The 21,204-nt window shown below is 39.9% G+C and overlaps 2 protein-coding genes across 2 annotated transcripts in view; both read right to left on the bottom strand.

Annotated features, from left to right (window-relative positions):
- Positions 1-10,187, bottom strand: part of LOC148306808 (uncharacterized) — a 138,825-nt gene extending 128,638 nt beyond the window's left edge. Inside the window, exons 1-4 of the mRNA XM_088264351.1 lie at positions 9,256-10,187; positions 5,812-5,986; positions 3,623-3,856; positions 1,725-1,913 (exon numbers count right to left, since the gene is read on the bottom strand). Of these exons, the coding sequence (XP_088120477.1) occupies positions 1,749-1,913; positions 3,623-3,856; positions 5,812-5,986; positions 9,256-10,094 (1,413 nt within the window). The 5' untranslated portion in view covers positions 10,095-10,187 and the 3' untranslated portion in view covers positions 1,725-1,748. The remainder of the gene's footprint in view (positions 1-1,724; positions 1,914-3,622; positions 3,857-5,811; positions 5,987-9,255) is intronic.
- A 5,060-nt stretch (positions 10,188-15,247) lies between these two features.
- LOC148306807 (uncharacterized) lies at positions 15,248-19,604 on the bottom strand. Its single transcript, XM_088264336.1, has 4 exons — positions 18,095-19,604; positions 17,207-17,300; positions 16,180-16,413; positions 15,248-15,604 (listed from the first exon to the last, which is right to left on the bottom strand). The coding sequence occupies exons 1-4, from the start codon at positions 19,300-19,302 to the stop codon at positions 15,440-15,442; spliced, it is 1,701 nt and encodes a 566-aa protein (XP_088120462.1). The 5' UTR covers positions 19,303-19,604; the 3' UTR covers positions 15,248-15,439.
- Positions 19,605-21,204: the final 1,600 nt, after the last annotated feature.

Below are 21,204 nucleotides of genomic sequence, written 5' to 3'. Positions count from 1 at the left end.
AATGGGAATAATTGGCGGGTACGTATAAGGAGAAGCACGAATGTGGAAGAGGCAAAGAACGTTTAACAGAGGTGTGGCGTTCTATTCTCCCCACCTACCCTTGCGGTCAAACGGCGGATGGTAAGATATCAAGGGTAAACCAACTAATCATCTTGTCGCTTCTCCGCACCCAATGGTGCATAGGGCACTGCATCATATAAAAGCAGTGTTATCTTGATCATTAACACACGAAGGAAAGATGATTAGCCCTCCGGTTCAGATATCAGTCCAGGGTAATATTGAATAGTCCTACTTCTACTGCAGAGAGGATGGAACGCCACATTCTTTTGTCCGACATACACTCCTCGCTTGCTTCATATCCATACATCTAGTCATACATGCCCTCCGATTGCGCAGACTTTCAACACCACCAGATTTTAGGTACTGATTGATCTGATCGTGCCAAGTTTGTTTTGGCCGTCCTCGTTCTGTTCCCCCGCTCACAATTGCCATATATACCTTCTAAGTCATTCTCTCGCTATCCATTTGCTCCGCATGTCCATACCACCTAAAAGAGCTTTTGAATAAAGAATTCTTGAATTTTTATTCGATTTATTTCTTAAAGGAATAACCCGCAGAGTCTATTTTAGAAGCTTGTCTGCATGTACGATAGTAAGGATAGGGAAGGTAAATGTGAAGAATACATCACAAACACCCAGAACAATTGAAAATAAATCTAAAACTAACTAACTAACCATCACGCCGCTTCCCCGCAGGGGTAGGCAGAGAGAATCGAACGCCACACCGCTCTGTCTTTGCAAACATTCTTTGCCTCTTCTACATTCATGCATCTCCTCATACATACCCGACGATTATTACGACTCCTGACCCGGCCGCTTTCAAGTATTTGACATACCTGATTGTGCCAAGTTTTCCTCGGTCGTCCTCTGCTTCTTTTTCCAACTACATTCGCTCCATAAATTTGTTTAAATAAATCTTTCATGAATAAATTTTGCTATTGGCGGGAATCGAACCGGAGGCGCCAGTTTCGTAGTCGAGCGTCTACCCAACTACGCCACGGCGCCTGTCAAATAAACATAAGAGTGAAAAATCACTTTTATTTGTTTAATCCCCTCCCCTGGGAATCGAACCCGGGACCTCCAGTACGATAGTCAAGCGTGTTGACCATTACACTACAGAGGCAGACCTCATACATATCGTAATCTTTTTCAACGACGTCATAAATCAAAAATTGTCAATTTTCAGTTGTGCATGTTTTCGGAATGCCCAGAAAATGTACTATATCCCAGCAAAAGCGGCATATTTTTAACTTATTTTTAATATTTACCCGCTACAGGGCATAAAGTCTTGTGTATGCATTTTAAAGAAAAGGTATTGTTTAAGTATTTTGTTTAAATATACTAAATATTTTTCAAGTGGAGAAAAAACATTCGGTTTTTACATAAAAAGATCTGTTGCACAGTAAAAAGTTCAATAAGTGGCTTGATATTTATTTTGAATACATTTTATTGTATTTTTAAACTTTAAAAACGATCTCCTGAAAAATCAAGTTATTTGATTTATGACGTTGTTGAAAGGAGTGAGCGATATGTGTCATTTATTTCCACTCCTGACCCGACCAGACCCAAGTATTTGAAATACTTGATGATGCCAGGTGTTCCCTTTTCTATTGCAAGATCAAATTTCAACAGTTTCTGTGTACCTGTCAAAATTTAACCTTAAACAGTTGGCAGTCCTGTGAGTTGCCTTCAGTCGTCGCGGTGCGCCTTCTTCTGGTGCTTCTGCAAGCTCTTCTTCCTCTTGTAGTCCTTCCCGCACTTGTCACAGCAGAATGGACGCAGTCCCCGGTGGATGCTGCTGATGTGCTCTTCCAGACCTTTCTTGCTCTTCAGCCTCCCGTGGCATTCCTCGCACTGCAAGGGGAATCGAAAAATGTATCTGTTATTTGTAGATCGCAAATCGGAGTTGGTGTCCGGTGAAACTAGTGCAAGAAACACAGCTAGGTTATACAATAATGTTACAGTGCAATCATTCTAGCAACTTGAACTATGAACCCAAGCGCCCGCGGGGCAATGTACGCGGGAAATGTTTATGTCACGAGATTCTACCCTTATAAGATTAAAACAAAGAAGACTGATCACACTTCGCTCACTCCTTTCAAGAACGTCATTAATCAAAAAACTTGATTTTTCAGAAGAACGTTTTTAAAGTTTAAAAATATAATACAATTTATTAGAAATAAATATCAAGCCACTTATTGAACTTTTTACTGTGCAACAGATCTTTTTAGGTTAAACCTGAAGGTTTTTTCTCCATATGAAAAATATTAAATATATTTAATATAAAAAAAAATATATATATTTTATTCAAAATGCAAAAAACAACACTTTCTGCCCTGTAGCGGGTAAATATTAAGTTAAAAATACGCCGCTTCTGCTGGGATATAGTACATTTTCTGGGCATTCCGAAAACATGCACAACTGAAAATTGACAATTTTTGGATATATGATGTTGTTGAAAGGAGTGAGCGATATGTTACAGTGACCAAGGACTTCATTTTTTAGTTCTATCTTCAACAAAGGTGCATTGGGCATCACATCGATGCAGGGAAAGTCTTGATATCTACACGCATAGTCACCAGACAAAAATTTTGTTATATTATTTTTTGACATCTCATCAAAGATGAAGAAGAATATGGAAGTCTGGGCATTTACGGGGCTTACGACCGTCATAGGCTGGTTTAAGTGATCACTTTACACACGTGTAACATTCACCAATTCTACCCATTATTGACAACCACACTACTCAAATTCTTGGAAGTTCTATATATATGAACCAATTTAGAAACCTTGTTCATGAATCACTAAAACTTCACTAGAGACATCTATTGGTGAGATGTAAAGAAGCTTTTTACTAAGCAGAAACTCTTATATTAAAGTAAAAAGTAAAGTGTGTAAAGTGATCACTTAAACCAGCCTATGACGGTCGTAAGCCCCGTAAATGCCTAGACTTCCATATTCTTCTTCATCTTTGATGATATGTCAAAAAATAATATGAAAATAACTCCTGTAATTGGAGATAATCCAGATTTTGTGAACAAGTATTTGGACACACTCAAAATGTTGTAAAATTTTGTAACATTTTAATACTTTGTGAATATCAGTTTAGAATAAAAACCTGTAAATTTTATGTTAAATTGTAGACCAAAATCTTTTGCACAAATAAATGCGGATTTTCAAGTAAGTTTGATAATTTATTCTCGTCATGTTTTCATTTAATATAAATTGTAATCTCTGAGGAGATAGTAGTTGTGCCCGTGATTGGTGCCATTGGGCCTACCACGTACCCACATCGGCATAACTAACTAACTAACTAACTAACTAACCATCACGCCGCTTCCCGGCAGGGGTAGCAGAGAGAATAGAAGGCCACACCACTCTGACTTTGCAAACACTCTTCGCCTCTTTCACGTTCATGCATCTCTTCATACATACCCGCCGATTTTTTGGACTCCTAACCTGACCACTTTCAAGTATTTGGCATACCTGATCATGCCTAGTTTTTTTCGGTCTTCCTTTGCTCCTTTTTCCAATTACATTCGCTTCAAAAGAGCGTCACTTGCCTCGTAGTTGCGCTCGCCGGTGTGCACGAGGCGGTGCTTGTTGAGGTTGCTCTTGTTGACGGCGCGGAAGGGGCACAGCGCGCAGGCGAAGGGCCGCTCGCCGGCGTGGCTGCGCCGGTGGTAGACCAGCGACCTCTTCAGGTTGGTCCGGTACGGGCACTGCTCGCACGCATACGTGCGCTCGCGGTGCATGTACATGTGCGAGTGCACGTTCATCACGGGCTTCTCGCAAATCTGGATGCAAATTGTTCCTCCCAAATTAGTCTATTCAAATGTATTATTTTATACTAACTAACTAACTAACCATCACGCCGCTTCCCGCAGGGGTAGGCAGAGAGAATAGAACGCCACACCCCTTTGTCCTTGCAAACATTCTTCACCTCTTACACGTTCATGTATCTCCTCATACATACCCGCCGATTTTTTGGACTCCTAACCTGACCACTTTCAAGCATTTGGCATACCTGATCGCGCCTAGTTTTTTTCGGTCTTCCTCTGCTCCTTTTTCCAATTACATTCGCTTCAAAAATTTGTTTTACCGTTCTTTCCTTACTCATTCGTTCCACATGTCCAAACCATCTCAACACACCTTTTTTAACTTTATCGATAATACTTGTTTCAGATTTGCATTTCTTCCTTATTTCACTATTCGAACATCTATCATACATCGTTTTGTCGCACAGTCTTCTTGAGAGATCGCATTTATACTGCATTCATTCTACTTTCATCCTTCTTTTGCCAACTCTTCATGTTTCACTTCCATACATTAGGGTCGGAACCAGGACTTCGTTGTGCACTGCCAGTTTATTAAAAGTATTATTTTTTATTTATTTAAGCTTTGCTTAGTAAATACATACCACTTTTTCTTAAAATCTACTGTGACACGTGTTTCCATGCATCCCGCATCATTTTCAAACATGTACGGTGTTATGGCATTCGTTTGAGAATGCCATAACAAGGCGAAACAATTGTCACAAAGTTGATTTTTATGTGCTTTCAACACTAAAATACAACTTAGCGGACACCAAAAAATCAGTGTTTAATTTAACATTTAATACACAATTTGCGAAGACAGAGGGGTGTGGCATTCTATTCTCTTTGATTACCCCTGCGGGGAAACGGCGTGTTGTGTGGTATTGGAAAATCCATTTATTTTAATTAATTTTTCAAATTTTAAACAGTATTTGTGTTTTTTTATTATTATTTACAAAAATACTTCAATTTCATACTATTTCTGTGAGCCTAAGCGACTCTTTATTAGAAATATGTATCAAATTGTGGTGATATATCGCTCACTCCTTTCAAGAACGTCATGAATCAAAAAACTTGATTTTTCAGAACGTTTTTAAAGTTTAAAAATATAATACAATGTATTAAAAATAAATATCAAGCCACTTTTTGAACTTTTTACTGTGCAACAGATATTTTTAGGTATAACCTGAAGGTTTTTTCTCCATTTGAAAAATATGTAGTATATTTAAAAAGATAATTAAACAATACCTCTTCTTCAAAATGCAAAAACAACACTTTCTGCCCTGTATCGGGTACATATTAAGTTAAAAATATGCCTCTTTTGCTGGGATATAGTACATTTTCTGGGCGTTCCGAAAACGCGCACAACTGAAAATTGACGATTTTTGATTTATGACGTTCTTGAAAGGAGTGAGCGATATGAAATATATGAAATAGTGGATTCGAACCGAGGAACTCTGACTCAAGAGTCCGCGACACTAACCACGGGACCACAACCCGACACTTTGCTTAATATACAAGTTATCAGGTAAATTTACTTTATTCTATATACAGATTCAATTAATTTTATAACTAACTAACTAACTAACCATCACGCCGGTTCTCCGCAGGGGTAGGCAGAGAGAATAGAACGCCACACCACTCTGTCTTTGCAAACATTCTTCGCCTCTTCCACGTTCATACATCTCCTCATACATACCCGTCGAATATTATGACTCCTAACTTGACCACTTACAAGTATTTGGCATACCTGATCGTGCCATGTTTTTCTCGGTCTTCCTCTGCTTCTTTTCTCAATTACATTCGCCTCATTAATTTTATATACGTTATTTAAGTTACTAGGTAGCTCTAAGTGAGTGATTGCGGGATGTTGTTGTCATTTTTATGTCACCAACATACCCACATTCCTTAGTTAGTAGCCTCAATACAGTTCTCACCGGGCATGGTGTGCCTTGCCGGCCATGGCCCCGCCGCATGTGGCTCTTGAGGCAGGCCTCGTTCTTGAGCTTGCTCTGGCATACGTGGCACGAGAACACGCCCGCGGCCCCCGCGTGCCGCAGAGACATGTGCGCATCGAAGGACTTGCGGTTCTTCAGCTCCGCCGGGCACTTCCTGAAAACAGGAGATTTTTTTTAGAAATCAGTTATAGCAAATAAAAACCTTTATATAAATCAGTTATAAATCACTTATAGCAAAAACCTTTGCCCGAAAGCTAAACTGGCCGTACACAACGGAGTCGAAATAATCGGCGGGTATGTATGAGGAGATGCATGAATGTGGAAGAGGCAAAGGATGTTCGCAAAGAGTGGTATGGCGTTCCATTCTCTCTGCCTACCTCTGCGGAGAAGCGGGGCGCTGGTCAATTAGTTAGTTAGTTTTTTTCCAACAATACTGTAATATAATTTTTTACAATGTTATTTTTTTTAATGAACGCTTCACCAAGCATAGCCGGTATGAGACGTTCATTAACACTATGTAAAAAATCGGCCCATGACGGTCGTAAGCCCCGTAAATGCCCAGACTTGCATATTCCTCTTCATCCATGTTGAGATGTCAAATAAAAAAGATATATAACTCCTTTCTTCTTCTTCAAACCCTTATATGCACCCCAATGGTCTAATTTTTTGTCTAATTGTTAATAACTGTTTTTTAGTTTTTTGATAAAATCTATTACATCAGACAATAATATGTATTAACTTTTAAAAACGTCTGAGACATTACTATCTGCCATTAGTACCCTAACTGTCCATCAAACCTCCTCCCTCTACCTCCTTCCCTAAACTCCCTTCTTCCTTTGCCCTCCTTATTATCGTCTTTTGTTAATTGGTAATTGGTATATTAACTCTATCCACGCGGCTCGCATAACCGTTTGTGTTTTTACAAAACATTCCCTGTACGCGGCTGACATAACCGTTTGTGTTTTCACTTAGGTCCAAGTTTCGAACCTCAGTTCAACTTTGAGGGATTTTTTCATGGTGTGGAACTTTGGATAAAATAATACGTTAATCCTTGGCCTTATGACATCTGTTGAAATATCTGACTAATAAATTGTACCATCGCAAGGATAAATAAAATAACAGATCCCTGATTTTTCTTGCGGTCGGTAATTAGTCCGCACCATAATCATGCCCTATATCTGTCTCACTCTCGACGCTACGCATCGCCAGCGGGTAAGAGTGACACACGATGCGTGCTTTGATTTATTTATGTTACGATCTTATTTGTTTATATTATGATATATTTCAAGAATAATGTGACACAAGTGTATTATAGAGTACCAAAAAGGCACAATGAATCCCATTGAACGTTTTTGTTTAGGAAAATAAATCGTTTCTTAACTAAATACATGATAAAAGTAATCATTTTAAAAACGGCTAAATACCGCCGCGTACGGGCGTCTCTCAGGAACAAAGTTGACGCAGTTAAAAGGTTAATATGTAATTTATGTTTTTTTTAAATGTCAATTTGTAATTTATGTTTTTTTTAAATGTTCAAGTACTATCTGCCCACTGATTGCAAACGGCTATATATGGTATCAAACGTCTTGATCAATATCACTAGTCCGTCTTTGGTCGGTCGGAAGATATTGCTTTTTAGCAATAAGCCGCCAATGTACTTTTTATTTTCTGTACATGAAGTTTAAATAAATAAATGGTGCATAGGGCACTGCATTATATAAACGCAGTGTTATCTTGATCATGAACACACGAAGGAAAGGTGATCAGCCCTCCGCTTCAGGTACCAGTCCAGGGTAAAATATAATAAATATCTGAGTGAAAAAAACACTTGTATTTATTTGACCCCCCTGGGAATTGAACCCAGAATGGTAGCCGAGCATGCTGACCATTACACTACGGAGGCGGACAGTAACTCCTATAGTGAGATAGCCCAGATTTGTATGTGTTTGGACGCACTCAAAATGTTGTTAATAAATTGTGGTCCCGTGGTTAGTGTCACGGACTCTTAAGTCAGAGTTTCTCGGTTCGAACCCACTCTACCACAATTTAATACCTATTTCTAATAATGAACGGCTTAGGCTCACGGGAAAAGTATGAGATTGAAATATTTGTGTTAACCGGATCCACGCGGCTCGCATAACCGTATGTGTTTTTACAAGACATGCCCCATACGCGGCTGACATAAGCGTTTGTGTTTTCACTTTGCTCCAAGTTTAAACCTCAGTTCAACTTGGAGGGATTTTTTCATGGTGTGGAACTTTGGATAAAATAATACGTCAATCCTCGGCCTTATGACATCTGTTGAAATATCTGACTAATAATTTGTAATATCACAAGGATAAATAAAACAACAGATCCCTGATTTTTCTTGCGGTCGGTAATTAGTCCGCGCCATAATCATGCCCTATATCTGTCTCACTCTCGACGCTACGCATGGCCAGTGGGTAAGAGTGACACACGATGCGTGCTTTGATTTATTTATGTTACGATCTAATTTGTTTATATTACGATATATTTCAAGAATAATGTGACACAAGTGTATTATAGAGTACCAAAAAGGCACAATGAATCCCATTGAACGTTTTTGTTTAGGAAAATAAATCGTTTCATAACTAAATACATGATAAAAGTAATCATTTAAAAAACGGCGAAATACAGCCGCGCACGAGCGTCTCTTAGGAACAAAGTTAACGCGTTTAAAAGGTTAAGTCAGAGTTTCTCGGTTCGAACCCACTCTACCACAATTTAATACCTATTTCTAATAATGAGGCGCTTAGGCTCACAGGAAAAGTATGAGATTGAAATATTTGTGTTAATAATAAAAACACAAGTACTTCTCTTTTAATTAAAAAAAAAAATAGATTACCTGCATTTATATCGTAGTCATACAGGAGAAAGTGACCAAGTGCATTTGCTTACAAAAACATGATTATGAACTATTTGATATTAATAATAAACTCTTATCCGCACCCCAATGGTGCATAGGGCACTGCTTCATATGAACACAGTGTAATCTTGATCGTTTACACACGAAGGAAAGGTGATCAGCCCTCCGCTTCAGGTACCAGTCCAGGGTAATATTGAATAAATATTACAGTGAAAAAATCACTAATATTTGTTTGACCCCCCTGGGAATCGAACCCGGGACCTCCAGAACGGTAGCCGAGCGTGCTGACCATTACACTACAGAGGCGGATTTGATATTACTAGCTCAATATTGCCCTGAAAAATTTCCCAGAGGATTTTAAACTTGGAAGTATAATATATTGACTTGGTAAAAATGACTAACTGCATTGATGTTTATTTTGTTGCCAAGCAAAAGTGACTTAAATGGCCCTCCTGAACATTTTACGTTTTGTCAGTTGGTCACTTTCTCCTGTACGACTACGATATGTGCATCACACACACTCAAATTGTTGTTACCTGCATTTATATGTGCATCCTGCCGGCATCAAGGCGCATTTGTCTTGCTCGTGCTGTAGCCTTAGTTTCCTCGTGTAGAACGCAGCTCCGCACCCATGACAGAGATAGTCCTGCCGCAGCACTCCGTGCGTGGACAGGTGCCTCTTCAAGCTGCCTTCTGTGGAGAACGATCTCTCGCAAGGTGAGCACATGTGCTTGCGGTCACCCGTATCGATTTTGAGCAAATTGCGGTCACTCGTACCAATTTTCCCGCTCAATTCCAATTCGGTTTTCAAACAATTAAAATTCACATCTTCGTTCTTGACATTACCATCCATATTACAACTTTCACCGTCATTTCTATGCTTAAATTCATCATCTTCTATATCATCTTTTTTCTTACCACACGATTCGAGGGTTTTCTCATCTTTGAGTATCGTTTCGCTAGCCTCACCGAGTTCTTCGTCCGTCTTAACGCCGTCGCTACAGCTGCCCGCAAACTCTTCTTTGATTTTCACCTCAATCACTCTCTTTTTGAGATTTTTCTCACCTTTGAGGGCGGCCCTCAATCTGACTTCGGAAGTTCGGCTGAGCTCTCTGAAATGCAGAGCCACTTTGAGGGCCCTCGCACAAGCCTTGCATATTTTATCTGGGAGTCTGTCGCGAGCGCTGAGCTTCATCTTGAAGCATTTTTGCATCTTTTTGGATAAGTCTTCTGTGGTGTCATCGCCTTTGAACTGGAATATCGAGTTTAAATTCGAATACGATAAACAAATGCGACAAACCTTGTCGAAATCGGAAATTTGCGGACATTCTTGACAAACTACGCTTAAATAATCGCTTCCCATTGCTTCCTCCATGGTTTTAAACAATAACAAACTTTATAAATAACTAAAATATTATTATTTACGTTTTGACACATCCAGGTGACGTGAGCTGTCAAACTCAGGTGATTATTTGTCTATGGTTTTCAAGAGCTGTCAGAATTTGTTTGGATTTTTATGGCACGCTAAAACAGTGCTTATGTCAATGACAATACGCATTAAAATGGTACTTACCGTAAAAACTAAATAAAATATCTTCATTTCACAATTTTTTTTTAGATTATAACGTCCAATTGACTCTGAAATCTAGATACGACTTATGCAACACCGCTTATCATGACCCTCCTTTGCCTACTCGTGAGTGGATTTACTTTTTATGTTTAAAGTTACTATAATTCAATATAATTCATGAGTGAACAATTCAAGGCAAAAACACTCGCTATCCAATTTCCAATCCAATTTATTCAATAAAAAAATAATATACTGCATACATAACAAACAATATTCAAGGCGTATATATTAAAAGTAAGTAAGAAGACTTAAAGGTGTAGAAGAATCCCGCTTCGGAAAACTCCTTCGGACACATGGAACAGATCAATATCCAATGTGATATTGTTCAACAAAGCGGTAGCTCTTCTTACAGGCATAACCATCGGCAGGTTGGTCCTGTGTATAGGATTGTGAAACAATCTATGCCAACGCTGTCTTAGGTAACTATCGGGAACATACAGACCAATGCTCCGGATAAATTCAGGATTATCGATCACACCGCGCAACAATCGATAAACTATCTCGGTAGAGGCACGAGTTTATACATTTCATTGATTCTAAGTCAGCAGTGAAGTTATTTAGGTGTATGATTTTACTTGGGAATAGAGTATACTCATGTCATCATCATCTTCTAAAGGCAGCGCCTTGTTGTGTCAGCCACTTGTCTCTGCCAGTCGCCATCCTCTTGAGCTGCGAATAGGAGGAGACGTCCATGAGCCGCTTCAAATCCTGGAAGTATGAAGTTCTTGGGCGGCCTCTTGTTCGTTTTCCCAAGATTCTTCCTTCGAAGATGTTGCTAAGAAAGGTGCTATGTCTAATTGAGTGCCCTATTAGCTTGGCCTTCCTCTTCGAAATATGATTTATAAGCTCTCTTCTTTCTTTTACGTCCTGCAACACCTTTTCGTTGGACTTTCTTACGACCCATGATGTTTTGGTCATCTTCCTCCAAACCCACATCTCAAATTCTTCAAGCACTCATGTACTAGGTATAAATATAACATACGGCTCCACAGTCTCCACATTATGCTATACACGCTGACAGCGTAGAGAAAATACAACACAAGTTCCTTAGATACATTCATTTAAAAGTAAATATACCCATTGTTGAGTTAGATTATAGTTGCATGATAAAGCGGCTAAAATAAATAAATCTTAGTGATAACTAACTAACTAACTAACCATCACGCAGCTTCCCCGCAGGGGTAGGCAGAGAGAATAGAGCGCCACACCACTCTGTCCTTGCAAACATTCTTCGCCTCTTCCACGTTCATGCATCTCCTCATACATACCCGCCGATTGTTACGACTCCTAACCTGACCACTTTCAAGTATTTGGCATACCTGATCGTGCCATGTTTTTCTCGGTCTTCCTCTGCTTCTTTTCCCGCTAACATTCGCCTCATAAATTTGCTTTACCGTTCTTTCCTCACTCATTCGTTCTACATGCCCAAACCATCTCAGCACGCCTTTCTTAATTTTGTCGATAATGCTTATCTCAGTTTTGCATTCCTTCCTTATTTCACTATTCGTACATCTATCATTCATCGTTTTGTCGCACATTCTTCTGAGAGATCGCATTTCGACTGCATTCAGTCTACTTTCATCCTTCTTTTGCCAACTCTATGTTTCACTTCCATACATTAGAGTTGGAACCAGGACTCCGTTGTGCACTGCCAGTTTAGCTTCCGCTGATAGAAAAAAAAGGAAAGATTGATAAAGACATAGAAAGGAGAGTGAATGCTGGGAACAAAGTGAATGGTGCACTGAAATCAGTTATAGCAAATAATATTAGTGAAAGAAGGGTAATTACTGATTCGGTCCTGTTATATAAAATTCTGAACAGCCCTGATCTCCTAAATCAAATAAAGCTTAGCGTGCGTCCAAGAGGTACTAGGCAAAAATCTGTATTCCCAGTATTTGTACATAATGCAAACTACGCCATGTTCTCTCCCATTCCGCGGCTTCACATGTTAGCCAATGCTTTTGAAAGTATAGATTTATTTAATATAGTGTTATCCACCTTGAAGTTTGTACTTTCTCAGCATTTCTTCTCCATGTTTTAATGGATAAATGTAAACGCTGTGTTTCACTCTCTCTCGCTGCTCGCTGATAGTGTGTGAAGGAGACGTGTATTGACCAGTGCTTACTATTTGTTATTTTATTATTATTATATGTTTGAGACTTTTTGTTTCTCCCTTAGTGTATTCATTAGTGTATTTTTATATTAGATGCTGTATATATGTATTATGTTAAAGGCATTAGCCGTTCAATAAATGAATAATTAAATACTTACAATACGCCTAAAAATTCACATACTTAACATATCACTACACTAGTTCTTATAACTAAGTAGCATCCTGGTACGGGGGGGATTGTTACACGTGTGTAAAGTGATCACTTAAACCAGTCTACAACGGTCGTTCAACCCGTAAAATCCCAGACTTCCATATTCCTCTTCATCTGTCCTGAGATGTCAAAAAATAATTTAAAAACCAAATAATACTTTTTCTTTATAGCTCAGGTACTTACCTAGGTCCAATTGTACAGAATTAATAAATTATATATTTTAGTAACTTTAAATATAAAATTATTTGTCCGCCTCCGCAGTGTAATGGTTGGCGAGTTTAGCTACCGTGCTGAAGGTCCCAGGCTCGATTCCCAGGGGGAGGGTGAAAATAATTATTAGCGATTTTACTCTCTAATGTTTATTCAATATTACCCTGGACTGGTCCCTGAAGCTCAGGAGTGACCGCTTTGCCTTCATGTAAGTAAAGTTCAAGATAACACTCCTGCAATACGATGCAGTGCCCTATACACCATTGGGTGCGGATAAGGGTTAGAAAAAGAAACAAATAAAGTCACTCACAAGTGGAAAATGTTGGAAGTTAAGAAGGAGCATGATAAGCAGTGTTGCATAAGCTGCCGCTAGATTTTAGTCACTTGGACGTTGGATAGTAAAAGAAAGAGTTTATTGAGAAATACAAAATCATCCACCTTTGATTATATGATACATTTAATTATTTTTCATTCACACAATAATTTATACATAATGACTTCAATAATTAAAGAAAACACTTCGTTTTTACCACTTGAGTTTTATTATAGACTACATGTTTCAGAAGTTAAACTTCCATCATTCAGGTCTGTATAGTAACTAAAATATAAAATATAAAATATAAAATTTTTCTATAAATAAGGAGAGGGGAAAGTAAGGGGAAGGGGTTAGTCAAGGAACGGAGTTTGAAAACAAAGGAAAAATTGAAAGCAATGGTGAAGAATTTTGAAACAATATATTATTTAATAAATTATTATTAGAATTCAGGTTTTTTTGCATTTCTAAATTTTCAAGATAATTCATAATTTGGCCTTTATATGGAACAAGGTGTAATAATTTTAATTTATGAGAGTGAAATGAGTGATTAGTATCTATTATGTGATTTGCAAATTCCGAAAAATAATTACTAACAAGACCGCTATGATGTTCTTTAATTCTAATCTTTAAATTTCTCGCAGTTTGGCCAATATATTTTCTATCACAATCAATATTGCCCTGGACTGGTCCCTGAAGCTCAGGCGTGACCGCCTTGCCTTCATGTAAGTAAAGTTCAAGATAACACAGAAGTGGTAAAAAACGAAGTGTTTTCTTTAATTATTGTAATATGTCTTACCACAAAGTTAATGCCGAAACAATAAATAAAACATAATGACTTCGTTAACGCTCTTCTTCCTTGCTCCGTCCCAACTTATCGCCTTTGCAGACTGTTGGGGTCAGCTCCCTCGTCGTCGGGCTGTAGGTCCTTCTGTCATGTACAACGTCACCTAGGTCATGCCTCGGGATCATGTTATCTTCCTGCAGCATCCACAAATTCTTTGGTCTTCCCCTAGATGTCTCTCTATGACGATTGCCTGGTTCACAATATGATCAGGTTCTCTGCGTCCTATGTGCCCATACTATATCATTTGCCTTTCCTCTACCTTACTATTGATGGCTCTTACACACAGGCTTCCACGAATGTGTGAACTCTTCATTTCGTCTCTAAGGGACACTCCAGCTGACCATCCAAGCATTCGCATTTCAGCAGTTTCTAGTTGTCTAGAGTAGGTGTTGTACATCGTCCAGCATTCTGAGCCAAAGAGGAGTGCGAGTCTGACAATTCGCTCACTCCTTTCAAGAACGTCATAAATCAAAAAACTTGATTTTTCAAGAGAACATTTTTAAAGTTTAAAAATATAACACAATGTATTAAAAATAAATATCAAGTCACTTCTTGAACTTTTTACTGTGCAACAGATCTTTTTAGGTAAAACCTGAAGGTTTTTTCTCCATTTGAAAAATAATTAGTATATATTTAAAAAAATAATTAAACAATACGTTTTCTTCAAAATGCAAAAACAACACATTCTGCCCTGTAGCGGGTAAATATTATGTTAAAAATATGCCGCTTTTGCTGGGATATAGTGCATTTGGACATTCCGAAAACATGCACAACTCAAAATTGACAATTTTTGATTTATGACGTTCTTGAAAGGAGTGAGCGAATTGTTTGGTAGACTTTTCCCTTTAGCTTGGCTGGCATTAATGGCATCTAGGGGACACTCCTCCTCCGTAGTGTAATGGTCAGCACGCTCGGCCACGATACTGGAGGTCGCAGGTTCGAATCCCAGGGTGGGGTCAAATAAATAAAAGTGATTTTTTCACTCTAATATCACTGGCCAGCAATGGAAATTTTGATGACTGATTTAGACTAAGTTATTTGTTCTTATTATATTCAAAGTCTACTAGCTGACAAGCTTGTATCACGTCAAGTTTTGATGTTACAGTCATATGATTGTTTTTATGGTCCCCATACGTTGAAACCGTAATAGTGGTTGGTATCTAGACATGCTTTAGTCTAAGGGATTAAAAAAAAGGACCGATAATTACGGAGTAACAGAGGAAACATATTAACTTATTTATTCAATATTACCCTGGACTGGTACCTGAAGCGGAGGGCTGATCATCTTTTAAGTGTTAACGATCAAGATGACACTGCGTTTATATGATGCAGTGCCCTATGCACCATCGGGTGCGGATGAGGGTTTGAAGAAGAAGATGAAGAGACACTCCAATTGCTAACAATTACGATGTTCCTTCTTTATATGCTTGTGTAGATGAGATCCCCTCTTATAGCCCTTCCCGCACTTGTCGCAGTAGTAGGAACGCAGCCCGCGATGCACACAGCTGATGTGTTCTTCCAGACTCCTCTTGCTCGTCAATTTGGCATCGCACTCCTTGCACTGAAACACACATTGAGACTTTGTCATTATGTATTTGGGGTAGGCGAATACCTATACTTGGACAGAAGATAAATCTGGGCAAGGAAAGCCAAGCTGCGGAGCTGCCAAGAAGAATAGGACTGGGTTCGGCGGCTTTTGGCAAACTCAAACACATTCAAGAGAATAAAGAGATACCGACTTGTATAAAAAGAAAAACGTACAAATCCTGGCTCAGCAACTGGAGAGAGTGGCTCCGCTGCAGCACTGGGGCGCTGCTCAGAGCGGCTGCAGACTGACACGATGATTGCCAACCTTCAGCGTGGAGTACTCGGGCCGTTGTATGAGGGGAGAGAAATAGCGAGTAATAGGTATTATATTACAAGGCGGCGTGGAAGGTAAACGCAGCGTAGGAAGAAGACGTATATCCTGGCTCGGCAACTCCGCGTATATCCTGGCTCCGCTGCAGCACTGGGGCGCTGCTCAGAGCGGCTGCAGACTGACACGATGATTGCCAACCTTCAGCGTAAGGTTCTCAGGTAGTAGATCCTTAAGTGGATTACTTAGTACTTAATTTAGGTAAGGCCGGATGGACTTACCTCATACTTCTTCTCCCCGGTGTGCACAATGCTGTGCCGGTTGAGGTTGCTCTTGTTGACGGCCCTGTATGGGCAGAGCGCGCAGACAAAGGGGCGCTCGTCCGCGTGGCCGCGCTGGTGGTAGACCAGCAACTTGGGCAGGTTGGTCCTGTACGGGCACTGCCCGCACGCGTACGTGGGGCCCCGGTGCAGGTACATGTGCGAGCGGAGGTTCACCACCGCCTTCTCGCACACCTGCAAACAAGTTCTGTTGTCAATTTATCACATATCACACACCTTCCTTAGTTTGCTGGATAGTGCTCATCTCAGCCTTGCACCCTTTCCTTATATCACCATTGGAACATCTACCGTACATGGTCTTGCCGCACTGAGAGATGGCATCCCGACTGCATCCAGTCTACTCTCATCCTTCCCAAATCATCCCAACCCGCCTTCCTTAGTTTGCTGGATAGTGCTCATCTCAGCCTTGCACCCTTTCCTTATATCACCATTGAAACATCTACCATACATGGTCTTGCCGCACTGAGAGATGGCATCCCGACTGCATCCAGTCTACTCTCATCCTTCCCAAACCATCCCAAGCCGCCTTCCTTAGTTTGCTGGATAGTGCTCATCTCAGCCTTGCACCCTTTCCTTATGTCACCATTGGAACATCTACCATACATGGTCTTGCCGCACTGAGAGATGGCATCCCGACTGCATCCAGTCTACTCTCATCCTTCCCAAACCATCCCAAGCCGCCTTCCTTAGTTTGCTGGATAGTGCTCATCTCAGCCTTGCGACCTTTCCTTATTTCACCATTGGAACATTTACCATACATGGTTTTGCTGCACAGCTTCCATACATTACGGTTGGTACCTACTTTTTCAAGTTTGATTCCCTGTATGGTCATTTGGGAATACATATTTGAGCAAGATGGATAACATGTATAGTCATATTGGTAATACAAATCGGGCATGTTTGATACCCTTTATAATCATATTAGTAATACAAACTGGTATTACAGGGTAATAAGTGAGGGACTCACCGGACAAGCCATCTTTTTCCTCACAAGGCCCTGGTGCTGTTCAGCGAAGTGTATCTCAAAAGATTTGCGGTTCTTCAGCTCCGCCGGACACTTACTGCAACACACAATCATAGACAAACACTTTTTGACATCTCAGAATAGAAAAAGAAGAGTATGGAAGTCTGGGTATTTACAGGGTTATGACCTGTCACGGGCTAGTCAAGTGATCACTTTACACATATGAAAAATTCAACATTTCCACCCATTGTGTGATTGTCAATCGTGGGTAGAATTAGTGAATGTTGCATTTATAATTTATCTTGCTTATTATGTACAAGGTTTATAGATCATTAAGTGGATTTTTGTTTCTTTTAACTAAAAAAAAGATGTTTTATTTGAATCTGTGTAGGGAATAGGAGGGATAATCTAGTGTGGGCCAATCGGGAACTTGTCAGCATTTGCTCATTGCTGGGAGGAAACTGCGTTGCACTCCTCAGGAGAAGTCGCTCACGGAGACTGCTGACTGTCCTCAACAGGCCTTCCGTTCCACTAGAAGAGGGTTGGGCATTTTGTGTCCTAGCTTGGTTTATGGCACCAATGTCCTTTGCTAGTTTTATCATGTATGATACTGCCTGTCGGACAGGTCCTCCCAGGCTCTTTTTTAATCATTGACAATCAAGATAACACTGGGTCACTAAGATTCAGTGCCTTATGCACCATGTTGTGCGGATAAGGGTTGAAAAAATAATGGTACAGAGAGTCCTCACCCAGGCTCCTTTTTAACCATTAAAGATCAAAATAACACCGGGCCACTAAGATACAGTGCCCTATGCACCATTTTGTGCGGATAAGGGTTAAAAAAAGAATGACACAGAGAGTCACCTGTTGCGATCTTGTTTTCTAACTTACCGGCATTTGTACGTGGAGCCCGGAGGCATCGCAGTACAGTTCTTCGTCTCGTGCGTCAACCGCAGGACCCTGGTGTAGAACGCCTCGTCACACGCGTGGCAGCGGAACTGCTTGTGCACGGCCTTGTGCGTGCTCAGGTGCCTCTTTAAGCTGGCGTCCGAGGGAAATCCCTTCTCACACAATAGGCAGTTGAACGACAAATTGCCTGCACAGTCTGTGACACTGATATTTGCGTCCACTAAACCGACCCTGGAGTCTGTTACACTGATATTTGCGTTCACTGCTTCGACTCTGGAGTCTGTTACACCGATTTTTGGGTTTTCTACTCCGACTCTGGAATCCACTACACCGATTTTCGCACTCACTTCTCCGGCTCTGGCGTCCATTATATTGACTTTTGCGTTTCCTATTCCGACTCTGGAGTCTATTACATTAATTTTTGTGTTAGTTACTACTCCAACTCTGGTGTCCATTATACCCATTTTTGTGTCCACTACTCCGACTCTGGAGTCCATTACATTGACTTGGGCATCCATTACACCGAATTTCGCGCCAATCACACTGTCATTTGCGCCCCCTACACCGACTCTGGAAACTATTGCACCGACATTAGCGTCCTCGACACCGACCTTTTCGTCCATTTCACCGACTTTTGCGTCCACCACACTGACTTTTGTGCCCATAACACCAACTTTTTCGTCAATCACACCGACATTTGCGTCTATTTCCACATCCGCCTTAAAATTGCTCAACAGTTTGAGATCATCGCTGAAACTAATAGAATTTAAAACATCAGCATCTTCACATTTATTATTAATATCCAATGCCTCGGATTTTTCAAGCCCATCTTCCATTTTTAAATCCTCGCGAGAGTCGCTTAAAACCTCTTGCTTGATCTCTACGTCGTTCATTATCCTTTTCGGATTGTTCTCATCTTTGAGGGCCGCTCTCAATCTGGCTTCGGAAATTTCGCTGAGGTGTCTAAAGTGCATAGCCACCTTGAGAGCTCTCAAACAAGCGCGGCATATTTTGTCCGGAAGCCCGTCGCGGACGTCTATGTGCATTTTGAAGCATTTTTGCATGTTTGTGGATATTTCTAGAGAGAATGTTGAAAGTAAACTCGACTGCGACAAACAGATGCGACAGATTTTGTCGAAATCGGAGACCTGCGGACATTCGTGAGAGATCGTCTTCAAATAATTACCCATGATTAAAAAAATATATTTTTATATTCGGGCTTTGCTGCTGTCGTTTTGACATTTGACAGCTCAAGAAAACAAATAAACTATAGATGATGACTAGAATCAAACTGTCATTATTTTTTCTATGGTTTCAACTTGTGTAAGTGGTACTGCACCCGTCAGTTTTTTCAATTCGGAATTAGGACAATTTTGGATAGAATATTGTTATACTAATAAACCATCATGCCGCTTCTCCGCAGGGGCAGGCAGAGAGAAAAGAACGCTTCATCAACCTGTCTTTGCACACAATCTTCGTCTTTTCCACATTCACACATAAACGGCGATTATTCCGATTGCTAACCTGACCACATTCAAGTATTTGAAATGTTTGATCATGCCATATTTCTTCGGTCTTCCTCTGCTTCTATTACCGACCAAATTCTGTAATTTTGTAACCATATTTTCTTTACTCATACGATTGACGTGCCCAAACTATCTCAATACACCTTTTTTTAAATTTAATAAAAAATGTTCATCTCTGCCTTGCATTATTTCCTTATATCACCATTCGGACATCTACCATGCATGGTTTTGCCGCATTGAGAGTTCATTCTTTTGCCAACTCCATGCCTCACTTCCATACATTTTTGACTCCATTTTGTATTGTCATCCTAACACACCTTCCTTAGTTCGATGGATAGTACTTATCTCAGCCTTGCATTCTTTCCTATCACCATTCAAGCATCTATCATACATGGTTTTGCCGCACATTTCTGTGTCATGTCTGAGAGATTACTTAACATAAACGAATTTGTGCCGTACTTCGCCTGAAAAAACACATTTTGATTGCATTCAGTCTACTTTCATCCTTCTTTTGCCAACTCCATGCTTCACTTTTATACATTAGGGTCTATATACGTTGTGTACTGCCAGTTTTGATTTTAGACAGGTTTTTACTTGCTATAACTGAATTTGTGTCCGCCTCCGTAGTGTAATGGTCAGCACGCTCGGCTACCGTTCTGAAGGTCCCGGGTTCGATTCCCAGGAGGGGTCAAATTAATATGAGTGATTTTTTCACTGAAATATTTATTCAATACTATCCTGGTCTGGTACCTGAAGCGATGGGCTGATCATATGTGTAAACGATCAAGATAACACTGCGTTTATATGACGTAGTGCCCTATGCACCATTGGGTGCGGATAAGGGTTTTCTCTCTCTCTCTCTCTCTCTATATATACACCCCTAAATATTTTTTGCTCGTTAGTTTAAATTTTTTACCCGTAGATGAAAACATCTGTTAGTTTTCAAAAATAATTGTGTTAAAGAAAATAAAACTCACTTAGCGGTTTATAACAAGTGTTTAATTAAATAAATAAAAAAAATTCCCCGTCTTATTCCTCATTACTGAGGGTTGTGACCCTTGTGGAAGCAATGACTCTTCTCCAGTTGTCCCTTGACTGCGCTGCACGTAGCGCTCCAACCACCTTAACTCGGTCCATCGTGTGGGAATCTTCCTCTCCCTCTCTTCCCCTCCAGGCTACCCATCACAACCAGTCATTCCAGGCTATCCTCATTGCCACGCGCAACTTGTCCAAAGAGCTGAAGATCCCAAATATAATAGATTTATATCTTTTAAATATATAACTGCTGCACTAGGACTCTAAGCTATTCCTTATATCCTTAGTGATACAGTTTTATTTGTCCTTCTTTCATAGTACATACATATATCGCTCACTCCTTTCAAGAACGTCATAAATCAAAAAACTCGATTTTTCAGGAGAACGTTTTTAAAGTTTAAAAATATAATACAATGTATTAAAAATAAATATCAAGCCACTTACTGAACTTTTTACTGTGCAACAGATCTTTTAAAGTAAAACCTGAAGGTATTTTCTCCATTTGAAAAATATTTAGTTTATTTAAAAAAA

Source organism: Brachycentrus maculatus, unplaced genomic scaffold, assembly GCF_059751285.1.
Source record: "Brachycentrus maculatus isolate JH-2025_06_01 unplaced genomic scaffold, ASM5975128v1 h1tg000225l, whole genome shotgun sequence".
Lineage (NCBI taxonomy): Eukaryota > Metazoa > Arthropoda > Insecta > Trichoptera > Brachycentridae > Brachycentrus > Brachycentrus maculatus.
The sequence above is the reverse complement of the archived record's forward strand: the minus strand, read 5'-3'. Positions and strand labels throughout refer to the sequence as shown.

What these genes read in the sequence shown, in the direction of transcription:
- LOC148306807 (XM_088264336.1), bottom strand. Translation starts at nt 19,302, where the DNA reads ATGGGTAATTATTTGAAGACGATCTCTCACGAATGTCCGCAGGTCTCC. An exon ending in GGCTCCACGTACAAATGCCG is followed by an intron (nt 17,301 to 18,094) that starts GTAAGTTAGAAA and finishes TGTGTGTTGCAG; the next exon opens with TAAGTGTCCGGCGGAGCTGA. An exon ending in CCGGGGAGAAGAAGTATGAG is followed by an intron (nt 15,605 to 16,179) that starts GTAAGTCCATCC and finishes TGTGTGTTTCAG; the next exon opens with TGCAAGGAGTGCGATGCCAA.